General features: G+C 43.1%; 1 protein-coding gene across 3 annotated transcripts in view; it reads left to right on the forward strand.

Moving 5' to 3' along the window:
* The window catches only part of LOC120025381 (phosphorylase b kinase regulatory subunit beta-like), a 66,663-nt gene that overhangs the window by 28,634 nt on the left and 17,114 nt on the right, over positions 1-20,915 (forward strand). For all 3 annotated transcript variants that reach the window (XM_038969929.1, XM_038969928.1, XM_038969927.1), the window contains 7 exons: positions 443-640; positions 5,239-5,296; positions 5,444-5,521; positions 7,267-7,425; positions 7,775-7,869; positions 17,176-17,231; positions 18,229-18,322. In XM_038969929.1, coding sequence (XP_038825857.1) covers positions 443-640; positions 5,239-5,296; positions 5,444-5,521; positions 7,267-7,425; positions 7,775-7,869; positions 17,176-17,231; positions 18,229-18,322 — 738 coding nt within the window. The remainder of the gene's footprint in view (positions 1-442; positions 641-5,238; positions 5,297-5,443; positions 5,522-7,266; positions 7,426-7,774; positions 7,870-17,175; positions 17,232-18,228; positions 18,323-20,915) is intronic.

Genomic DNA, 20,915 nt, shown 5'->3' on the forward strand with positions numbered 1-20,915 from the left:
GGGTCAGCCTGTAGTGTGGTTTTCCACTTTAATTTTGAGTGCGACTCCAAATCCAGACCTCCATGGGTTGATACATTTGATTTCCATTGATCATTTTTGTGTGATTTTGTTGTCAGCACATTCAACTATGTAAAGAAAAAAGTATTTAATAAGAATATTTCATTCATTCAGATCTAGGATGTGTTATTTTAGTGTTCCCTTTATTTTTTTGAGCAGTGTATATGAGTCTCTGACTAATGTGTTAAATGTCAGCCTCTTTAATGTTGGAAAGTGGCCATTAGCAGAGAGAGAGAGAGAGGGTCCCTTAGTCTCTTAACCCTTTACTAACTACCTGAAGACAGCTGGCACATGGGGGTGAAGGGTTGACTTAGGAAATGATCAAAAACGGGTATCTGTGTTTTAAATGCTATGCATTTTAAACCTTCTTTGAACCCTAATACAGAATACGGACGCTGCCCTCCTGCCCTGCATCAGTTACCCTGCGTTCGCTGTGGATGACGACGCCCTCTACAGTCAGACCCTGGACAAGGTGGTGCGCAAGCTAAAGGGGAAGTACGGCTTCAAGCGCTTCCTGCGTGACGGCTACAGGACCGCAAATGAAGACGAGAATAGGAGACACTACAAACCGGCTGAGATGAAGGTCTGTGGTTTGGTTTAAAAGCCAACCCTGCAGACTGATTGTGATGACTAATATGCGCTATTCTGACTTGACTTTTTCCATTTCAGCTCTTAAAACCCCTTACGCTCTTCGGGAATTGGCCTATTATAAATAAGGCTAAATTGAAGTGTTTCTTACATAAGAAATACGGAAAGCATATGCATAACAATGGTAGCAATTCAAAGGGAACAGTTTGGAAATTATGGGGAAATTATTAGACTTAAAGTGAGGACACAACAGTTCACCTGACATGGTCGGCATAATTTGAAAAAAATGTCTATTGACAAAAGGACTATCTAAATTATAAAATATGATCTTAGTTTTAGGATTTCACTACAAATACAAATACTAGTGAATTCAGAGAAGCAGATAGTAATTTTGGTGCGAATAGACTGGAGACACAATTGCATTCTGATGTGTGGTCCGTGGCAAAGTTTCTACAACAAACAGGCTCATTCTGTTCAGGATATAACACCATGTCATCTTGTAACTGCACATCAAACATAGTGATTATAAATGTTGACACTACATATTACATGAGTTTTATGAGATAGCTAGCAGTTGATGTTATTCTTCAGTAACACAGACCCCAGAGCAAATCAAGGGGAGAAAAAAATAGGTTTATTTAAAATAAAATAAAATCATAGATGTTATGCTGGGAAGTAGATGGTCGATGTTCATTGTTTCCTGTCCTCAATGATTCTCCACAGAACAAAGTGACGGGATGTAATTTATAACCCCCAACCCTAGCCTGTGGTTGACCAATTAGAATTCTTTGCAGTAAAATTGGGCCAATGGGCAAATAACAAGTATCCTGTTTCAGGCTCAATGTATAGACGATTCAGACCAATGAGATATTACCACATGTAGCTATGAGTCCAGGACTGAAATCCCTACACAGATTCTAACCAGATGTTGAACTGAAAAACCATTCCATTGATTGTTAATTCCCTATTGACCTCTAGTCCTCTGCGTTGTGTATTATCTTAAAATATTATTTTTAATTTATTTCTCCTTTATTTAACCAGGTAGGCCAGTTGAGAACAAGTTCTCATTTACAACTGCGACCTGGCCAAGATCTAGCAAAGCAGTGCGACAAAAACAACAACACAGAGTTACACATGGGATAAACAAACGTACAGTCAATAACACAATAGAGAAATCTATGTACAGTGTGTGCAAATGTAGAAGAGTAGGGAGGTAAGGCAATAAATAGGCCATCGAGGTGAAATAATTACAATTTAGCAATAACACTGGAGTGATAGATGTGCAGATTATGATGATGTGCAAGTGGAGATACTGGGGTGCAAAAGAGCAAGAGGATAAATAACAATATGGGGTTGAGGTAGTTGGGTGTGCTATTTACAGATTGGCTGTGTACAGGTACAGTGATCGCTAAGCTGCTCTGAGAGCTGATGCTTAAAGTTAGTGAGGGAGATATAAGTCTCCAGCTTCAGAGATTTTTGCAATTCGTTCCAGTCATTGGCAGCAGAGAACTGAAAGGAAAGGGTGCCATAGGAAGTGTTGGCTTTGGGGATGACCAGTGAAATATACCTGCTGGAGCGTGTGCTACGGGTGGGTGCTGCTATGGTGACCAGTGAGCTGAGATAAGGCGGGGCTTTACCTAGCAAAGACTTAAAGATGACCTGGAGCCAGTGGGTTTGGCGACGAATATGTAGCGAGGGCCAGCCAACGAGGGCATACAGGTCGCAGTGGTGGGTAGTAAATGGGGCTTTGGTAATAAAACGGATGGCACTGTGATCGACTTCATCCAGTTTGCTGAGTAGAGTGTTAGAAGCTTTTTTGGAAATGACATCACCAAAGTCAAGGATCGGTAGGATGGTCAGTTTTACGAGGGTATGTTTGGCAGCATGAGTGAAGGAAGCTTTGTTGCGAAATAGGAAGCCGATTCTAGATGTAATTTTGGATTTGAGATGCTTAATGTGAGTCTGGAAGGAGAGTTTACAGTCAAACCAGACACCTAGGTATTTGTAGTTGTCCACATATTCTAAGTCAGAACTGTCCAGAGTAGTGATGCTAGGCGGGCGGGAGGGTGCGGGCAGCAATTGGTTGAAGAGCATGCACTTAGTTTTACTAGCATGTAAAAGCAGTTGGTGGCCATGGAAGGAGTGTTGTATGGCATTGAAGCTCGTTTGGAGGTTTGTTAGCACAGTGTCCAAATTATTCTTACAAGATGGAAATGTGGACAAACTCTGAGGTGTTTTGGCTTGCTTGTATGACATCAAAGCGGTATTACCTTATCCTCAACGTCTCATCCGTAAAAATACATAGAGTCCTCATAATTTACAGCCTTTCCCTCACTCAGACATTTTTTTTGCCAAGTTGCCAAATTTAGCGTGAGGGATGAGGCAACTTCTTGTCGCGTTCAGAACGGCTGTCAGTCAAAACCCATACAGCGCTGTGAAGTGGAGACACTGAGCTCTGTGGTCGTGTATTGCATGTTACTGTACAGCCACTGCGTTCCAATCAGGGCCCAAATCTGCCATTGTCAACCCGTATACGGGTACAAGTGTAAAGGGTTAATCCAGATTTTGTTTTGCCACGACAGAAGCCACGCAAATGTGCCTGCTCTGCCGTTGATAAATCCCAACTGAAGGCATATTAACTTCAGGATTAGCTGCTGTGCCTGCAGAGTGTGAATTTGGAGCAGGGCAGCTACTTAACACTGAGCAAATCATTGCATTAGCCGCAGCACTGACCTCCCAGAATTAATGAGCTTGGATTTAACAGGGGGAAACACAAAGGGAGGAAATATGGGAATAATCTGAGCCACTAAACTTTAAAGTTTCATTATAGGATTTAGACTAGGTGCAATCAACAGGTCCCAGTCAGACCATTTTGGGAAATGGAAGCTGGATATTACACTATAAAATGCCTCGTGATGAATCATTTTGAAATCTCATCCATTACAGTAGGTAATGTAGTAGGCCATTACATAACATTATAGATGGAATGGTTCTCTGCACATGCATAACCTCTTCTTGCTGCCCACTCAAATAGCTAGAAGTCACATGTATGGGATCACGAAGGACGTTGTACATCATATTTTATTGCTGAAATATGCTGTTTCAGGTGGGAGGGCATTGATTGCAGGTTTATTCAATTTGAAAACGCTTATCTTGTCAGATTTTCAAAAGTCTGTAACGTTACCCGCTACAGGTGAAGGAGTGCATCCTGTCGTACAATATAGAGTTTTATAATCTGTGGAATAGCTGAGGCTCCTGGGATAGCTGGTGTTTACTGCAGATGTAGGCCTCAGTGACTGCTCTCTCCATCCCTGTAACATTTTATTAAATATCTCCATCATTTTATACCTCATCTCTACTGGCACAGACACGCAAGCACGCACTCACTCACACACACTAGCATGACCCAGCTGTGTCAGCCTAACCCTTGAGCGATGACAAACAACTCGCAGTACGGTATGCAACATAGCTTTGGTAAAGCTGATAACAAAATACAAGAATAGAGATGGAGAATAGAGATGGCTGGGGGGAATCATATGTTAGATTTCTTTTGATTTGATGGACTGATGGCTGAAGCGGTCCCTGTTATCTCTGCTATAACAGCCAAACTGCAGCCTGGGAAATGTGTGACCACTCCAATTAACAGCCTTTATTTCATTACGTTGTAGTCACTCTCTTATCTCCTATTGCCATGGAGATTGTCTGCGGAGATGGGAGACGGCGATAACAAAGTCTTAATTACATTTCAGGAGTCGTTATGCTCCTCCTCTCTGAAGGCGAGGAAGCCAAGCATACCACGAAAGTGTGCTGCTGCTTTGGTCCCAAAAAGATTCCTTAGGTGACTGTCTGAGAGCTAGTCAATTTTGAAGAAGGATTGTTGACGTAATGCAGATTTATCCTTTGGTCTGTTTCATTCAGTGTTCTTTTAGTGTGTCCTCGGGTAATTGATCCACTAAGTTAAAATGATTTATGTTGCCTTTGGTTTGTGAATGCTACATGAAAACAGAACAGAACCAAGGACACTATCTGACAAACGATTAATAACAACAAAACATGTACTTAAGACTTATTACGTCCTCACAGTTACTGTTGAAGTTTCTCCTTGGAATTATTGAAATGAATAAATTGCTGTTTCGCTATACAAACATCTCTACATTTGGCTTGTTTTTAATTTCAACCCCAGATGATTTATGGGTATGGGTGGCAAGGTAGGAAGTCTAAAGCTATGTAATGGAGTTTCTGGTTGGCTGGGACTCTGATAGCATCTCAGAAGTAATTGTTTTTGCGTCTGTTAAACTGTTAGAATTGGACAGCGAACTCGCCAGTCTTCACCTGTTAAGTGTTTTAAGTGTGTGTTTTGGGACAGGCCCTTCACTTGCTATGAGCTGCATTTATTCTAAAAGCTGAGCATTTCTATTGTGTTCAATATGCAACCACTGACACAAAGCAATATATTTTGAGATTAATGCACTTGCATGCCATGTTTATTTCTCTTTCGCGTTTAGGAAACGAGTGACCTTCTCTGTGTTATTTCTTTTTTTTCATTTCTTCAAAGACACTTTTATGAAAATCGAATGTTCTTTTCTATTTCAGCTTTTTGATGGAATTGAATGCGAGTTTCCCATATTTTTCATCTTCATGATGATTGATGGTGAGTCGTACACAGTAAACATCACGATAGTTGTGATGTTAATATTGTCTTCAAAGTGTTGTGAGTATTGAGTTACATAGAACTTGAATATCTGCCACTTTTTAGCCACTTTACGGTCTCCTCTACTCACCTGTATTTGATTTCCAGGGGTCTTCAGGGGGAACAACGCCCAAGTCAAAGAATACCAAGACCTGTTAACGCCTATAATTTTTCAATCTTTTGAGGGTGAGTTTTCCTCCTCCCTTGGTGATCTGTGTTCTTATGGAACTACTGTGCACATATACTGCCACGCACATGCACATACACACTCAATTACTCTAGCAGTGTTTCCCCTAGGATGTTTTTCAGCAGTGGTGTCAAGGGTGGGGGGGTGCATTGTTACTGGGAGGGTGAACTGCTACTAGCGTTAGCAGCATAATGACATGCTAGCTGTTAGAGCCAACGACTATCCATTTAAAAGCGTATCTCAGCAGGAATATTTTTATTGTACAAAATTACATCAGGTTTGTTGCGGCGGTGGCAACAATTCAGCAGTGGTGGGCCACAGCTGCTAAATTAATATAGGGGAAACACTTATTAGTCCCCCTCACATACACATTCAAGCTGACATCCGTGGGAGTTTTTTGAGAAACATACACATTTTGGTTGCAAAGATTACTGTTATTTTCATATTATACACATTACAATATCCATCCATATTCATCTCCCACATGCTGAGTGCACGAAAGCTGTTCACATATTTTAAGGACCAGGCTTTTATATCAGCCTTCACACCAAGCTGTATTTTTTCCCCCAGTAAAGAAACCACATTAAAAGAATCTGGGGAGCCAATAACCTCTGAAGCATGCATGCTGCTTTAGGAATACATCTCAGTGGTTGTCACCTCCTTTGGCTTTGTGGTGTCTTTGCATTTGTTATGCAGAGAAAGTATTGTACTCCCGGTGCGTTCCATCTTGGAAATGTGACATTTCTTCACGTGTGTCTGTTAAGATACCTTTGAATAGATAACTACCACTCCCTTCTCCTGAGCAGCAGACACATAAACTGCACTCCTTTCTCCTGAGCAGCAGACACATAAACTGCACTCCTTTCTCCTGAGCAGCAGACACATAAACTGCACTCCTTTCTCCTGAGCAGCAGACACATAAACTGCACTCCTTTCTCCTGAGCAGCAGACACATAAACTGCACTCCCTTCTCCTGAGCAGCAGACACATAAACTGCACTCCTTTCTCCTGAGCAGCAGACACATAAACTGCACTCCTTTCTCCTGAGCAGCAGACACATAAACTGCACTCCTTTCTCCTGAGCAGCAGACACATAAACTGCACTCCTTTCTCCTGAGCAGCAGACACATAAACTGCACTCCTTTCTCCTGAGCAGCAGACACATAAACTGCACTCCCTTCTCCTGAGCAGCAGACACATAAACTGCACTCCTTTCTCCTGAGCAGCAGACACATAAACTGCACTCCTTTCTCCTGAGCAGCAGACACATAAACTGCACTCCTTTCTCCTGAGCAGCAGACACATAAACTGCACTCCTTTCTCCTGAGCAGCAGACACATAAACTGCACTCCTTTCTCCTGAGCAGCAGACACATAAACTGCACTCCTTTCTCCTGAGCAGCAGACACATAAACTGCACTCCTTTCTCCTGAGCAGCAGACACATAAACTGCACTCCTTTCTCCTGAGCAGCAGACACATAAACTGCACTCCTTTCTCCTGAGCAGCAGACACATAAACTGCACTCCTTTCTCCTGAGCAGCAGACACATAAACTGCACTCCTTTCTCCTGAGCAGCAGACACATAAACTGCACTCCTTTCTCCTGAGCAGCAGACACATAAACTGCACTCCTTTCGATGTATCAACCTCCTGGAAATTCCATTAGTGCCCTCTATTCGACATGTTTGTAATCACCCAGCACAGTAAAGTGTATCTATCTCCCGTCCTGTGTGTCGTGGGTCAGGCCATGCTGTCATCCCGAAGTACTACCGCGTACCTGCCGACTTTGTGGAGGCGGAGCAGAAGAAGCACGGGAGCCAGAAGCGTTTCCCTGCCAACACAGGCCAAGATGGCACGCTGTTCCTGTGGGGCCAGGCCCTCTTCAACATCGCCAGGCTGCTGGGTCAGTCTCTCTGTCTGTCTTCCCTTCACTGACCTCACCTCACTGTCAAATACCTTCTGTTCTCTGACCTCTGGCTGGAGAGGTATTCTTCTAGAGAGCATGCTCGCTGGGGTGTTCACTATACTGTTGTCACGTCAGACTGCAGAGGTCACGGAGTTCAGATATTCAGTTCAACATATGTATTTGTTGTATGTTAGAAGTTGCTCTCAGGTTACAGGGTTCTCATTACCAAGTAAGGACTTTTTGTAAGGAAAAGTCATTTTATGGGGTGTATGTCCAGTGTATCAGTTGGAAAATTTTAGTGTGCTCTCCGTGTTCACCCTTCCACTCTGCCATGTCTCTTTTCCAGTGGATGAGCTGATCAGCCCCCAAGACATCGACCCAATCAAACGCTACGTACCCCGCCAGGATCAGAGGAACGTCAGCATGAGATACTCCAATCAGGTTCGACTCCCATTCCCATGTGACCAGCCATGTTTGGCCATCACTATAATCAGAAATACTAGATATAACGACGAGATGCTTGTGTCTCCGCCCTAACAATGGGATTCGCTGTCCACAGAGCAGAACGGCAGGCTGTCAAGCTCCTACCTATTCCTCTTTTTGTATTGGTTGATGCATAATACTTTTTGAATATTCTATGAGGAGTGTTGACGTCAACTACCTGTATCCAATGGAGAGTGAGTGCTAGCCTCATGAATATGCATAGACAGTCTCGAATTTCAGGGAACAACTCGAATATTAAGTGTTTTTTCTCAAAGTAGCCAGGATGTCACTTCAATCAGTGTAAAGAATGATTTTTAAACCTTGAGACAATTGAGACATGGATTGTGAATGTGTGCCATTCAGACGGTGAATGGGCAAGACAAAAGTTTTAAGTGCCTTTGAACGGGGTATGGTAGTAGATGCCATGCACACCGGTTTGTGTCAACAACTCAATATTAGGAAGGTGTTCGTAATGTTTTGTACACTCAGTGTATATCAGTACACTCTTAACATTACAAAATTTCTATTAGATCAAATAAGCCTCACTTATTTTTATCTTGACTAAATTCTACCCTAAATTCTATCTCATTGCCGCCCATACAAAAACTCCTCACTTAATGATCTGCTTAACGTGGACAGATTTTGGGCAGAGTAAAGCATCTCGCTTCGCCTCTTCCTCTCTGCTATAATTCACCTTATAAACTGTGTAGTTTGGGTCCTGGATGCTGATTGGCTGAAACAGCATTCCAGCCATGTGTAGACAATATACCAAGGGTACGACTCAAAATAACTTGTTTACTGTTCTAATGATGTTGGCGAGCAGTTTATAATAGCAATAAAGCACCTCAGGGGTTTGTTTTATATGGACAATATACCACGGCTGAGGGCTGTATCCAGGTGTTGCGTTGTGCATAAAAACAGCCCTCAGCCGTGGTATATTAGCCATATACCACACCTCCACGGGCCTTGCTTAAATAGTTAACCTGCTCTAAGGGCACTACTGCAGACTACTATATACCCTCGGCATGTATACATGAGTCTGCATAATTATATATATCATTGATTCAGATGTCATATATTCTTACTTGCTAGGACAAACTTTGATGTATTATTCCAAACCTGTGTTGATATGCGGGGGCCACAAGGCTCAAACAAGAGGTAAAAAAAATCAATGGGGAAGGAGAGAGATCAGGAGTTTACATAATTGATCTTGAGTTTAGACTGTAGATTCATGCAGGAGGAAAGCTATCTCACCTCAGTTTTATTCATGACGCAAATGCTCAGCTAAGCAGCTCACCCCGGAGCAGAGGTTGGAGCTCCGGTACCTTCTCAAGCCTTTCACCCTGGAACGGGGCTACGGTTTGCGTCGTTGGGAGAGCACGCTGGGAGGGGATTGCATAATGCTCACAAGCGCGTGGAGCGGCTGTCTCGTTGCCTTTACATCACTATAACCCTTTGGTCTGTGGGGGGGGCGGCGCCTGCGTGCGTGGGCGCGCTGAGCTTTCACATGGAATCTACGGTTGATTTTTTTTGTGCTCCCATTTCGGCTGAGATACTCTTAGCATCGTCATGTCTCCAATGCACTTAAAGGCACACTACATAAGACCATTCCATGATACATTAGACTAGACCTGCTAAAATATTCTGAATTAACGTCTGAATGGAAAAGGGCAGTGCAGCTAGATGCCGCTGTGGTGTAACGGTGAATAGAATAATACACATTAACACTGCATTAGAATGGCGATTGTGGGGGTTACATTTAGATTTGACTGTTCAGCAAGCTTGATGCTATGCATTTAAATGTGTCACGTGATAATACAGCTAGGTGATGCCCTGAGACCTTCTAGATAATTCACGAGAGAATGGGATTCACATAGTTTACGTGTTATTTATGTAATGTTAGTGTTATACATATTATGAAGAATGTAGTGCGACTGTATGCTGAGCAGCTGTGAATTGAAACGTCCTAAAATTCCCAGAGCCTTTATACTGTATGTTAAATTGTTATTAACTGATACAAATAGTACACTATTTTTGGTAGCGCATATATTTTATGCACTTCCCAGAGTGTCAGGCCCAGTAAGCACTAGACCCAGATCTGTGTGTGTGGATCAGGGTAGTTTAGTATTTAGAAACCATTAGGAGAATGTGAAGTGAATGCTCCTTGTCTGTGGTTTGTTCCACGTGAGAAGCGATGCGTTTTGCTAGGCTCAGAGGTTGAGTCAGATCAAACGCACCCCAGGGAGTTTCAGGAAACGCTCTCCAAATAAACACAGAACAAAAGCCAGAGAGGAGATATCATTAAGCCATATGCCTTAAAATACACACCCACTCACACACACCATCAAAGCACGCGCGCAGAAAACACGTAATACAACTATACACCAGATTAGCTAATCAGACACATGAAACAAATGCACACATTTTCACTACCGTAATACTGAGTCAAAGAAAGACACACATGAACACAAATACACAAAAGATAGATTCAAACGCATAATAATTAATTGTATTTTTATGTAACCTCAAAGGGCTTTACTTTGTGGGGGAACTCACCTCATCCACCACCAATGAAATGAGCAAATAAATACTAGTATTTTCTTTCACTCTCTTTCTACATGCATACACATACTCTCATAACACACACCTATTCACAGTATCACATACGTGTACTATACAGTTGCTCTCTGGCAGCCAATTCCTCACAGCTCTAGTCCCCACAACAGAAACAGCTCACTCTTTAACTGAGTGATTCTGTGAGCCACAGAACAAGGTTAATGGAAATTTCCAAAGCAGGGTGCATCCTGGGGGCTGTCACTCAGCCCTGCATCTGTGATGAGGTCTGAAGGTGAGAGGGCTTCAATTGGCCGTCACACTATGAGGCACAAACAAGCCCCTTCAGAGAAAGAGAGGCGCAACATGGAAGGCATTTGAGGTTGTCGATTTTAGTGTCTCTACTAAATGCACAATGTTGTTGGGGAATTCAGTTTTACAGTCCTGACAGTAAGCCAGAATGTATTTTTCCAACTTTCCAAGCTTTTGAAAGTCAAACTCTAAACCCCTTGCTCATACCTTTTCTGCATCCTGGGTTCCATACTACAGGTTTGTTTTGTATCACCATATAAAGGGAAAGGCTTCTCAGATCCATTGCAGAACAAAGGAAAACATATTGTGATTATGTAAAAAAGAAAACATAGTAAAACAAACATTAGAGGGACACCATTTTCTAGATGCATAATCCAGACATCCCTGTTTTGATGTGACACCCTGAATGGTTGTGAACAGATGGATGTTATTTTTTCCCTTGCATCCAAAGATGCATAATATTCATTAGCAGGACAGGGCTGCCAAATGGCACGCTGACAGCACTGTAGAGCAGGGCCCCCCTCTGACAGCAAGAGCCCAGGAGAGATTGCCAGTGACCTGAACCGGCAGGGAGTAGGCCATCTCTCACATAATTGTGACAGCAAAAGTGGATCACAGTGTCTGCTTTAGAAACTTTACAAGGCCCCGGTCCCAAGTCAAATCCACATTAATGAGTTTTTTATACATTTGGCCCAGTGGTTTTTCCAAGCTCACTGTTTTGTTTATTAGCCATAATGACTATAGTAGCTCTCCCAGCCTCTCATACCTAAGGGGAAGTGACCTGTGAGCAGGAGAACCTCCAATTTGGTCTTTCTTTGTCTTTCCAAAGGCAAGCATCTACAAAGGTGACCACCTCCTCGACAGGCAAACACAGTTTGGTCTTTAATCATGGAGTTCCATGCTGCTGAACCTGATTCTCTCTGTGAGTCTCGCAGAATGTGGCCAAGCTCACAGCAGTGATGTAGAGTACAATCGTGTGCTCTCCCTCTCTCCCAGTGCCCTATATGAGAAAGGTCTCTATTTGGGTAAAAACAACAGTTGTGTGTCATCATCCCTGTCTGGGCATATCAATTATCTGTCATGGTGAGCACTGTGCTGGGGTTAGAGCCAGGTCAGTCACATGCGCCAGAGCAGAGACCATTTAGATGGCACAGCCATATGGGTCTCCTAACTCGCCCGTGCTGCTGCAGTTGCCATGCCAATGTTATTGCACACCAGGCTCGGTGCTTAATAAACTAAAAAACGGCTTGTGGGTGGCGAGCTGGAAAAGGGCTTTGACATTATATGAGCAATTACTGCCACGTAGGTGACTGTCAGTCTCCACACTTACACTCAACGCCCTCCCATTCCTCTATGTCACGCAGTCCCGTCTTCCATCCCCATTTTAATAAGACTTTAATCCATAATGGTAAATCGGTACTTGAATATGGGCTGACTGTCAGCTTAGAGGGCTTTATTGTCTGGGCTGGTGTGTCCGCTCTCTGGGTGACGTTGCCGCGGCACCCATACAGAGCCGTTCATAGGTAGGCCTGATTTATCAAAGACTGTCTCTCCCAGTCTCCCCAGTAGAATCTCAATGGGAATTACATCAAATACAACAGGTTTGACAAGCCCAGGCTCAAGGTGGATTTCATAGGGCTCAGCTTAATATAAATTGATAATTTTAATAAGGATTGCCGAGTAAACCTAATATATCTGCGGTGTGCCCAGTGAGAGGGAGAAAGAGAGCGAGGGCGATGCGTATCAAATTCTCCGCAAGGATCCCTCCATAATTACATAGCAAAGAATCCAATCCCCACCGTTTTCAATTTCTGTGAAGTGATTATTTCTGTACCTCCACTGTTACATTCATATCCCAAACCAAGTTCAATAAGTCTGCCTTTTTCATGCTACCTGGAAATGTAAAATGAGGGGAAATAAAGTGTGCTTTTAAATGCCAACCTTGAGAAAGTACAATCAAAAACGTGGCTCACACTTGGCTATCTGCGCACTTACAATGTGTAGCACGTCACTGCCGATAGCTTATGAGATAGCGTTGTCTTAGTGCCTTGTCAAGCTTATTTTGAACAACATACTAGTAACACACGTACAGTGATGCGAGTTTAGTATATGTAAATTCAAGTCATTATCCCTTTGATCTAAACGTGCACGTAAAAATGCTGAGTAACAACAGAGTGCATTTTATTTGGTGTTCGTCTGTTGTGTGCACACTCATGGGTACATTCATGTGTATGTATAGGATTGTCTATGTATACTGAACAAAATATTAACACAACATGTAACAATTTCAAAGATTGAACTGAGTTGCAGTTCATATATAAAGAAATAAATCAATTGGCCCCGTGTGGCTCAGTTGGTAGAGCATGGTGCTTGCAACACCAGGGTTGTGGGTTCGATTCCCACGGGGGGCCAGTGCAAAAAAACAAGTATGAATGTATGTACTTGTAAGTCGCTCTGGATAAGAGCGTCTGCTAAATGACTTAAATGTAAATGTTAAATGTAATTGAAATAAATTCATTAAGCCCTAATCTATGGAGTTCTGTTCTGAGGGCAAAATATTAGGAAAATGTTCCTAGAGTGGAGTGGCATATACAAAATGCGTGCTAGACATGCTGTGAAGGCTCATGGCCAGTCCCGGTGGGGCTGTGTAACCTTGAGCTGGTTAGCTTAGGTCAGTGGACAGAAGGGCTCAGCAGGGCCTAACACTGAATCACTGAAGACATATTGAGAGGAGAGGAGGGATGGGAGTGGGAGAGGAGGAGTGGGAGAGGGGGGATGGATGGGAGAGGGGAGTGGGAGTGGGAGAGGAGGAAGGGGTAGGAGGGATTGTTGTCTTCACAAGCTGTGTCAGAAAAGGACCAACACTGTAATTTTCCTCTGTGAAATGATTCAGTCTTAGTCATAATTTACATAGTGACTATTCTTTTGAAGTAGTGTTTTTTCAGGCTATTGACCATGTATTGGAGTACATTCACAGTTCAATTGCTTTGGGGAGATAGGCTTATGTGTATATTTCAGTTACTTGCATTTTGCTTTCCGGATGCTTGGAGAGTTCCGCTGTGTGAAATGCAATCTGTATGCAAAGGACACGTGTTAGTACCCAGCGTTTGGGTAGACACGGTGCAGTGTGAGAAGAAGCCTGAAGGGGCCTTTTTAACGCTTTTAATTTGGGAAAATCTCAAATGAAGCAGAGATGAAACTCATTTATATTTGCAGTCTGGGAGTGGCACTCCTGACTAAGCTTGTTTTGCAATTGGGCTTTTACGAGTTGAGATACACGTTTCTCATGCTGAGACACAAGCTACTGTTGATGCAAATTGCTTACCTAAATTTGAGTTTTTTCTTCTTTTTTTCTTTCAGGGGCAATTTATTGTACTCATTCTTTTCAACAGCCTGAAATGAGAGAGGAGTAGCTAGACAAGTTGTAGAAGAGAATTTATTCCAATTAGTGAGATTTTTCTGACAGCCGTTTCTGTTCTCAATGTATTCATGTCATTACTTTAGTTGTAGCACATGGAGAATGTGCCTGAGGAAGTAAATATTGACATTTCAGCTCTCCTTCAGACAGAAGAGCTTCAGGTACCGTATGTACTGCACTATTAAATAAGACCGTCATTACACCTAAAAGAAAACAAATAAGGAACAAAGACACTCTCCATCTATCTCTTCCTCTGCAAACAATACACGTCTTCCTCTAACCCCGGTCAAAATGTTAATTATTTTGTTTGTGTTTTATATTGCCCTACCAAGCAAAAAGCCAGTAACTGCTCATAGCGTGGAACTGAGAAAATGAGCTTTTATTTACCTTGGTTTCACAGTAACCTAGTGCAGTTACTGCTAATATGACTCCCATTTCTCCAAAACACAATACAGTAGAGGCAGGATACTTGTCCACATGATTAAGCATGTATTTAATGTAGCAAAAATTACTAACTCATTTTTGACCAAATGAGCAGTTACTGCCTTTTTGCTTGGTAGGGCAGTATACAGTATGTGTCCGTTCACACATTTACTGAGCATTGAGGTGGCCTTATGAGAGACTGTTAGTGTCTCCCGGCTGTAGTGTCGTCAGTGTGATGTCCCTCCATCTGCTCTGGCCCCGGTTACCTCAGGAGCTGGGGGGCCCAGGACCCAGAGCCAGGTGCCAGCAGGCACGAATATGAGGCGCTAATTGAAGCTTGACCGGTCTTATCCAGGTTTTTTTCCTGAGACAACAAGATCTCTGCAACACCTATTAAGATGTTCCAGTACATTCTGCTGTCCAATCGAAGCTTTGCTTTAAACCTAATTACCCACCAGGTAGGTATAGTGGTGAGCTGGAGAGAGAAGATATTTCCTGCATTATTTTATTTGCATCTTCATTTCTTATTTTCTTTATTTCTTTCTCTCCTCAAACGATTCCTTTGTGTTTTGGAGCAGACTGCTAATGAGAGATTTCCATTGCAGTGTTTTGGAAGCCGCTGCTCACAATTAATCAGAAGAGATTTCTGTGAACCTCTCTCTCCCCCGTCCCCCGTCCCGGATTCCTCTGATTAATGATAATGAGGGTGTTGAGAAAAACCTGCTCTTTCCGCCCAAACAAAATGGCTTCCAGCATTCTCTTCTCTGCCTGCGTCAGGCTTCCTGCCGGGCCATCTAACGGAGCATTGCCTCTGATGAACAGCCCTCCTGCGAATCACAATATGTTATTTTCAAATGGCTCAGGGATTTTAGTCATTTAACTCCAGTGATATGATTCACTCTGTTTACAAATCACTTATCTCTGAATACATCTCCCGGGACTCACCGGAGGGAGGTGGAAATGCAATTGCTGCAAATAGAAGAGAAAGGAAGCATGATCATTAGATCAACGTCATTCGATCCTCAAAGATGACTCCTTGAAAGATTCACAGGTGTATGACAGTATCATATGCATACCTTTCACCTTGTTCATAGTTAGGAGCTTTATTCATGTGACTTAATTCTGAAGCAAAGGCACTGCTTCTCCGATGCATCTGTGACAACGTTTACATGCACACCAATATCCTGTTATTATTCAGGATACTCAAGTATTCTGTTTTTGAGCTGACTCGTATAAACATCATATCCCGTTTACAATAACCCGAAAAAGCTTGTATCCCGGTTATGTGACACCAGGATAAGATGCCTGGGATATGCTGATCTTAGACGGGATACTGTAAAGATCTTATCCCGTTTACTACTGTTTTTTCTCTGTCTGCGCAGGCTCAGTTGCGCATTATCATGGGTGTTGTGTGATGGTGATTTCATCTGATTGTCAAACAAATCACTTCAAAAAGAAGGCTACCTGCGCAGTTCGAGCCACCATAATAATTCCATAATAATTTATTTTTCTTATACTCCGTACTGGGCCGTATAGCATACTGGCTACTTTCACCCTTTAATTTAAACAAGTTTCTGCTTATAATTTCCGACATTTGGTAGGCCATTTGTTTGTCAACTATAGTTAGATATAGGCAACTTCTCTTCTGTCATAACTTGTTGCCCACCAGGATGTCTTACATTGATAGAATGCATGCGTTAATCTCGTTAACATCGGTAAAGTTGTCTGTTTCATTAAGGGACCTTTTTAATTAAGGAAATTAAAAGCTGAGAAAACGATGAAACACGTTTCTGATAAGACTTCAAGTTCGTCTTGGGCGCATATTGTATGTGGTTGAAATAGTCTGCTTGCATAACAGCGTCAAAGATAACACATTACACGCACATTCACGTTTTCTCAAGAGATGCTGAAAGAAAGAAATCCGATTTCACCACTCCTGTTGCCGAGACAAAATTAACATTTGTTGTATAATTGTACTGCAAGAAATGCATAATTCTGCAGGAGTTAATATTATATTACTCTACATGTGAGAGGTTATAGGCCTACAGTTAGTGTCCATATTTCAGTTAATATTCCATTTAACCCATATGATCTTAAATTAGGAATATTCTGTTTTAATAAGATATACTCGTTAGCAGGATATCAAAAGTGCATGTAAACAGGTTATCCCGAAATAAGACCTTAAGTGGGATAAGAGCTACTATCCGAAATACAGTGCGCATGTGGTCACTGACACTCCTGCTTTACTATGGCCAATCCAACTGCTACGAAGTCAGTAGTTTATAACCACTATAAAGATTACCACGGTTCAAACTTCTGTAATGACAGGGTACGGTGAGGTATGGTTCACCTCACTTCCCTCATCACTCTTTTGTTCCCTCAAGCCTCTTATCTCCTATTCAAAGCTTTCCTTTACAAGTGGATCAATTTTCACTGCAATGTATTATGCAAGATAATAATTCAGTATGTTATCGTGATTTTGTTATATACTATAAACTGAAATCGTATTTTCCCCTCTAAGGTGAGTGTTCACTTCTCTCTCTCTCTCTGTGTTCCAGGGTCCCATTGATAATGACACGGTGGTCCATGTGGCCCTGATTGCTGAGAGCCAGAGGTAGGTGATGGGAAAGATGAATAGGACACTGTGTGAGGTAGCGATGTGTCTCTGAGATGAGAGAATTGTGTGAGAGAGAATTTGTGGTAGTTCGTAAAGCTGGCCGTTTTTCTCCCTCTCTCCTTCACTCGTCTGTGTTTTTTGTTGTTGTTGCACTGTGCACATTAAGCGCTTGGCCGTTGCAAGCGCTTAATGACTGTTAGCACCCTCATTTAGCTGTGGAGTCAAAGAGGGAGGTTTTAGTGGTCGGCTGGCCAGCTGAAGCCTGTTAACCTGTCCTGCTGTTCCAATCAGACGGCAGGTCTTCCTCAGCAGCTAACCTAGCACTCGTATTTCAGCCTGCTCACTTCCTTCTAGCCTTTACCTATTGCTGCGTTTGTTTCAGAGAATCTTTCAAGGTGTAGCTTGTACAAAACCCTATAGCTTTAATCATTAAACCCTTACTGAACCGTCTCTCTGGCTAGGACGTGTAGACAAACTCTGTGTGACTTTTCAGCTGCAGTAGAGTTGACCGTCCTCAGCCTGACCCTATTGTCCAGTGGCGGAGGCCCAATTCACACCAATGTGTTTAGGGACCAGGTTGTCAGGGAACAGATTCAGCTGACCTGGTCAGCCAATCAGTAGCCTAGCATGGGAGTAGCCGAACCCCACTCTGCCTCTCAACACTTCAGTTGTTTCCAGGAGGAGGGCAGGTTGAATCAACCTCTGTAAACTCCCGTCCTCCACATCAACTCACCTTTGAACCTTTCCACATGGACAATCCTTCTCCCTGACTGGTGTTTTAGTGTGTTGTTGACCATAAAATCACTATACACTATTCACTACAACACTTTCAGTAGTCTATCCTCCTTGTTTGCTGTGTGTCTGTTTGGTAATAAATGTGCGTTCGGTACATGTCTCCTACTACTTTTTCATAGCTAATATTCTTTTGGCCACCCAGACTGTTGGGCTTCCTAAACAGCTGTGTAGCCTAACAGTGTGTTGTGTTGTGTTGCAGACTGCAGGTGTTCCTGAACACCTATGGCATCCAGACTCAGACACCCCAACAGGTGGAGCCCATTCAGATCTGGGCCCAGAAGGAGCTGGTTAATGTGAGTTATACCACAGAATGAAATCAATCAATCAATCAATCAAGTTTATTTTATATAGCCCTTCGTACATCAGCTAATATCTCGAAGTGCTGTACAGAGACCCAGCCTGAAACCCCAAACAGCTAGAATGCAGGTGTAGAAGCACGGTGGCTAGGAAAAACTCCCTAGAAAGGCCAAAACCTAGGAAGAAACCTAGAGAGGAACCAGGCTATGAGGGGTGGCCAGTCCTCTTCTGGCTGTGCCGGGTGGAGATTATAACAGAACTATGCCAAGATGTTCAAAAATGTTCATAAGTGACAAGCATGGTCAAATAATAATCATGAATAATTTTCAGTTGGCTTTTCATAGCCGATCATTAAGAGTTGAAAAACAACAGGTCTGGGACAGGTGGCGGTTCCATAACCGCAGGCAGAACAGCTGAAACCGGAACAGCAGCAAGGCCAGGCGGACTGGGGACAGCAAGGAGCCACCACGCCCGGCAGTCCCGACGTATGGTCCCAGGGCTCAGATCCTCCGAGAGAAAGAAAGAGAGAAGGAGAAAATTAGAGAGAGCCAAGATTTTCAAAATGTTCATAAATGACAAGCATGGTCAAATAATAATCAGGAATAAATCTGTTGGCTTTTCATAGCCGATCATTAAGAGTTGAAAACAGCAGGTCTGGGACAGGTAGGGGTTCCGTAACCGCAGGCAGAACAGTTGAAACTGGAATAGCAGCAAGGCCAGGCGGACTGGGGGCAGCAGGGAGTCGTCATGCCCGGTAGTCCTGACGTATGGTCCTAGGGCTCAGGTTCTCAGAGAGAGAGAAAGAAAGAGAGAACGAGAGAATTAGAGAAAGCATACTTAAATTCACACAGGACACTGGATAAGACAGGAGAAGTACTCCAGTTATAACAAACTGACCCTAGCCCCCCGACACAAACTACTGCAGCATAAATACTGGAGGCTGAGACAGGAGCGGTCAGGAGACACTGTGGCCCCATCCGAAGATACCCCCGGACAGGGCCAAATAGGAAGGATATAACCCCACCCACTTTGCCAAAGCACAGCCCCCGCACCACTGGAGGGATATCTTCAACCACCAACTTATAATCCTGAGACAAGGCCGAGTATAGCCAACAAAGATCTCCACCACAGCACAAACCAAGGGGGGGCGCCAACCCAGACAGGAAGATCACGTCAGTAACTCAACCCACTCAAGTGACGCACCCCTCCCAGGGACGGCATGAAAGAGCACCAGTAAGCCAGTGACTCAGCCCCTGTAATAGGGTTAGAGGTAGAGAATCCCAGTGGAGAGAGGGGAACCGGCCAGGCAGAGACAGCAAGGGCGGTTCGTTGCTCCAGAGCCTTTCCGTTCACCTTCACACTCCTGGGCCAGACTACACTCAATCATATGACCTACTGAAGAGATAAGTCTTCAGTAAAGACTTAAAGGTTGAGACCGAGTCTGCGTCTCTCACATGGGTAGGCAGACTGTTCCATAAAAATGGAGATCTATAGGAGAAAGCCCTGCCTCCCGCTGTTTGCTTAGAAATTCTAGGGACAATTAGGAGGCCTGCGTCTTGTGACCGTAGCGTACGTATTGGTATGTACGGCAGGACCAACTCGGAAAGATAGGTAGGAGCAAGCCCATGTAACGCTTTATAGGTTAACAGTAAAACCTTGAAATCAGCCCTTGCCTTAACAGGAAGCCAGTGTAGGGAAGCTAGCACTGGAGTAATATGATCAAATTTCTTGGTTCTAGTCAGGATTCTAGCAGCCGTATTTAGCAAACTGAAGTTTATTTAGTGCTTTATCCGGGTAGCCGGAAAGTAGAGCATTGCAGTAGTCTAACCTAGAAGTAACAAATGCATGGATTAATTTTTCTGCATCATTTTTGGACAGAAAATTTCTGATTTTTGCAATGTTACGTAGATGGAAAAAAGCTGTCCTTGAAACAGTCTTGATATGTTCGTCAAAAGAGAGATCAGGGTCAAGAGTAACGCCGAGGTCCTTCACAGTTTTATTTGAGACGACTTTACAACCATCAAGATGAATTGTCAGATTTAACAGAAGATCTCTTTGTTTCTTGGGACCTAGAACAAGCATCTCTGTTTTGTCCGAGTTTAAAAGTAGAAAGTTTTCAGCCATCCACTTCCTTATGTCTGAAACACAGGCTTCTAGCGAGGGCAATTTTGGGGCTTCACCATGTTTCATTGAAATGTACAGCTGTGTGTCATCCGCATAGCAGTGAAAGTTAACATTATGTTTTCGAATAACATCCCCAAGAGGTAAAATATATAGTGAAAACAATAGTGGTCCTAAAACGGAACCTTGAGGAACACCGAAATGCACAGTTGATTTGTCAGAGGACAAACCATTCACAGAGACAAACTGATATCTTTCCGACAGGTAAGATCTAAACCAGGCCAGAACTGGTCCGTGTAGACCAATTTGGGTTTCCAGTCTCTCCAAAAGAATGTGGTGATCGATGGTGTCAAAGGCAGCACTAAGGTCTAGTAGCACGAGGACAGATGCAGAGCCTCGGTCTGACGCCATTAAAAGGTCATTTACCACCTTCACAAGTGCAGTCTCAGTGCTATGATGGGGTCTAAA

Source organism: Salvelinus namaycush, chromosome 30, assembly GCF_016432855.1.
Source record: "Salvelinus namaycush isolate Seneca chromosome 30, SaNama_1.0, whole genome shotgun sequence".
Taxonomy (NCBI): Eukaryota; Metazoa; Chordata; class Actinopteri; order Salmoniformes; family Salmonidae; genus Salvelinus; species Salvelinus namaycush.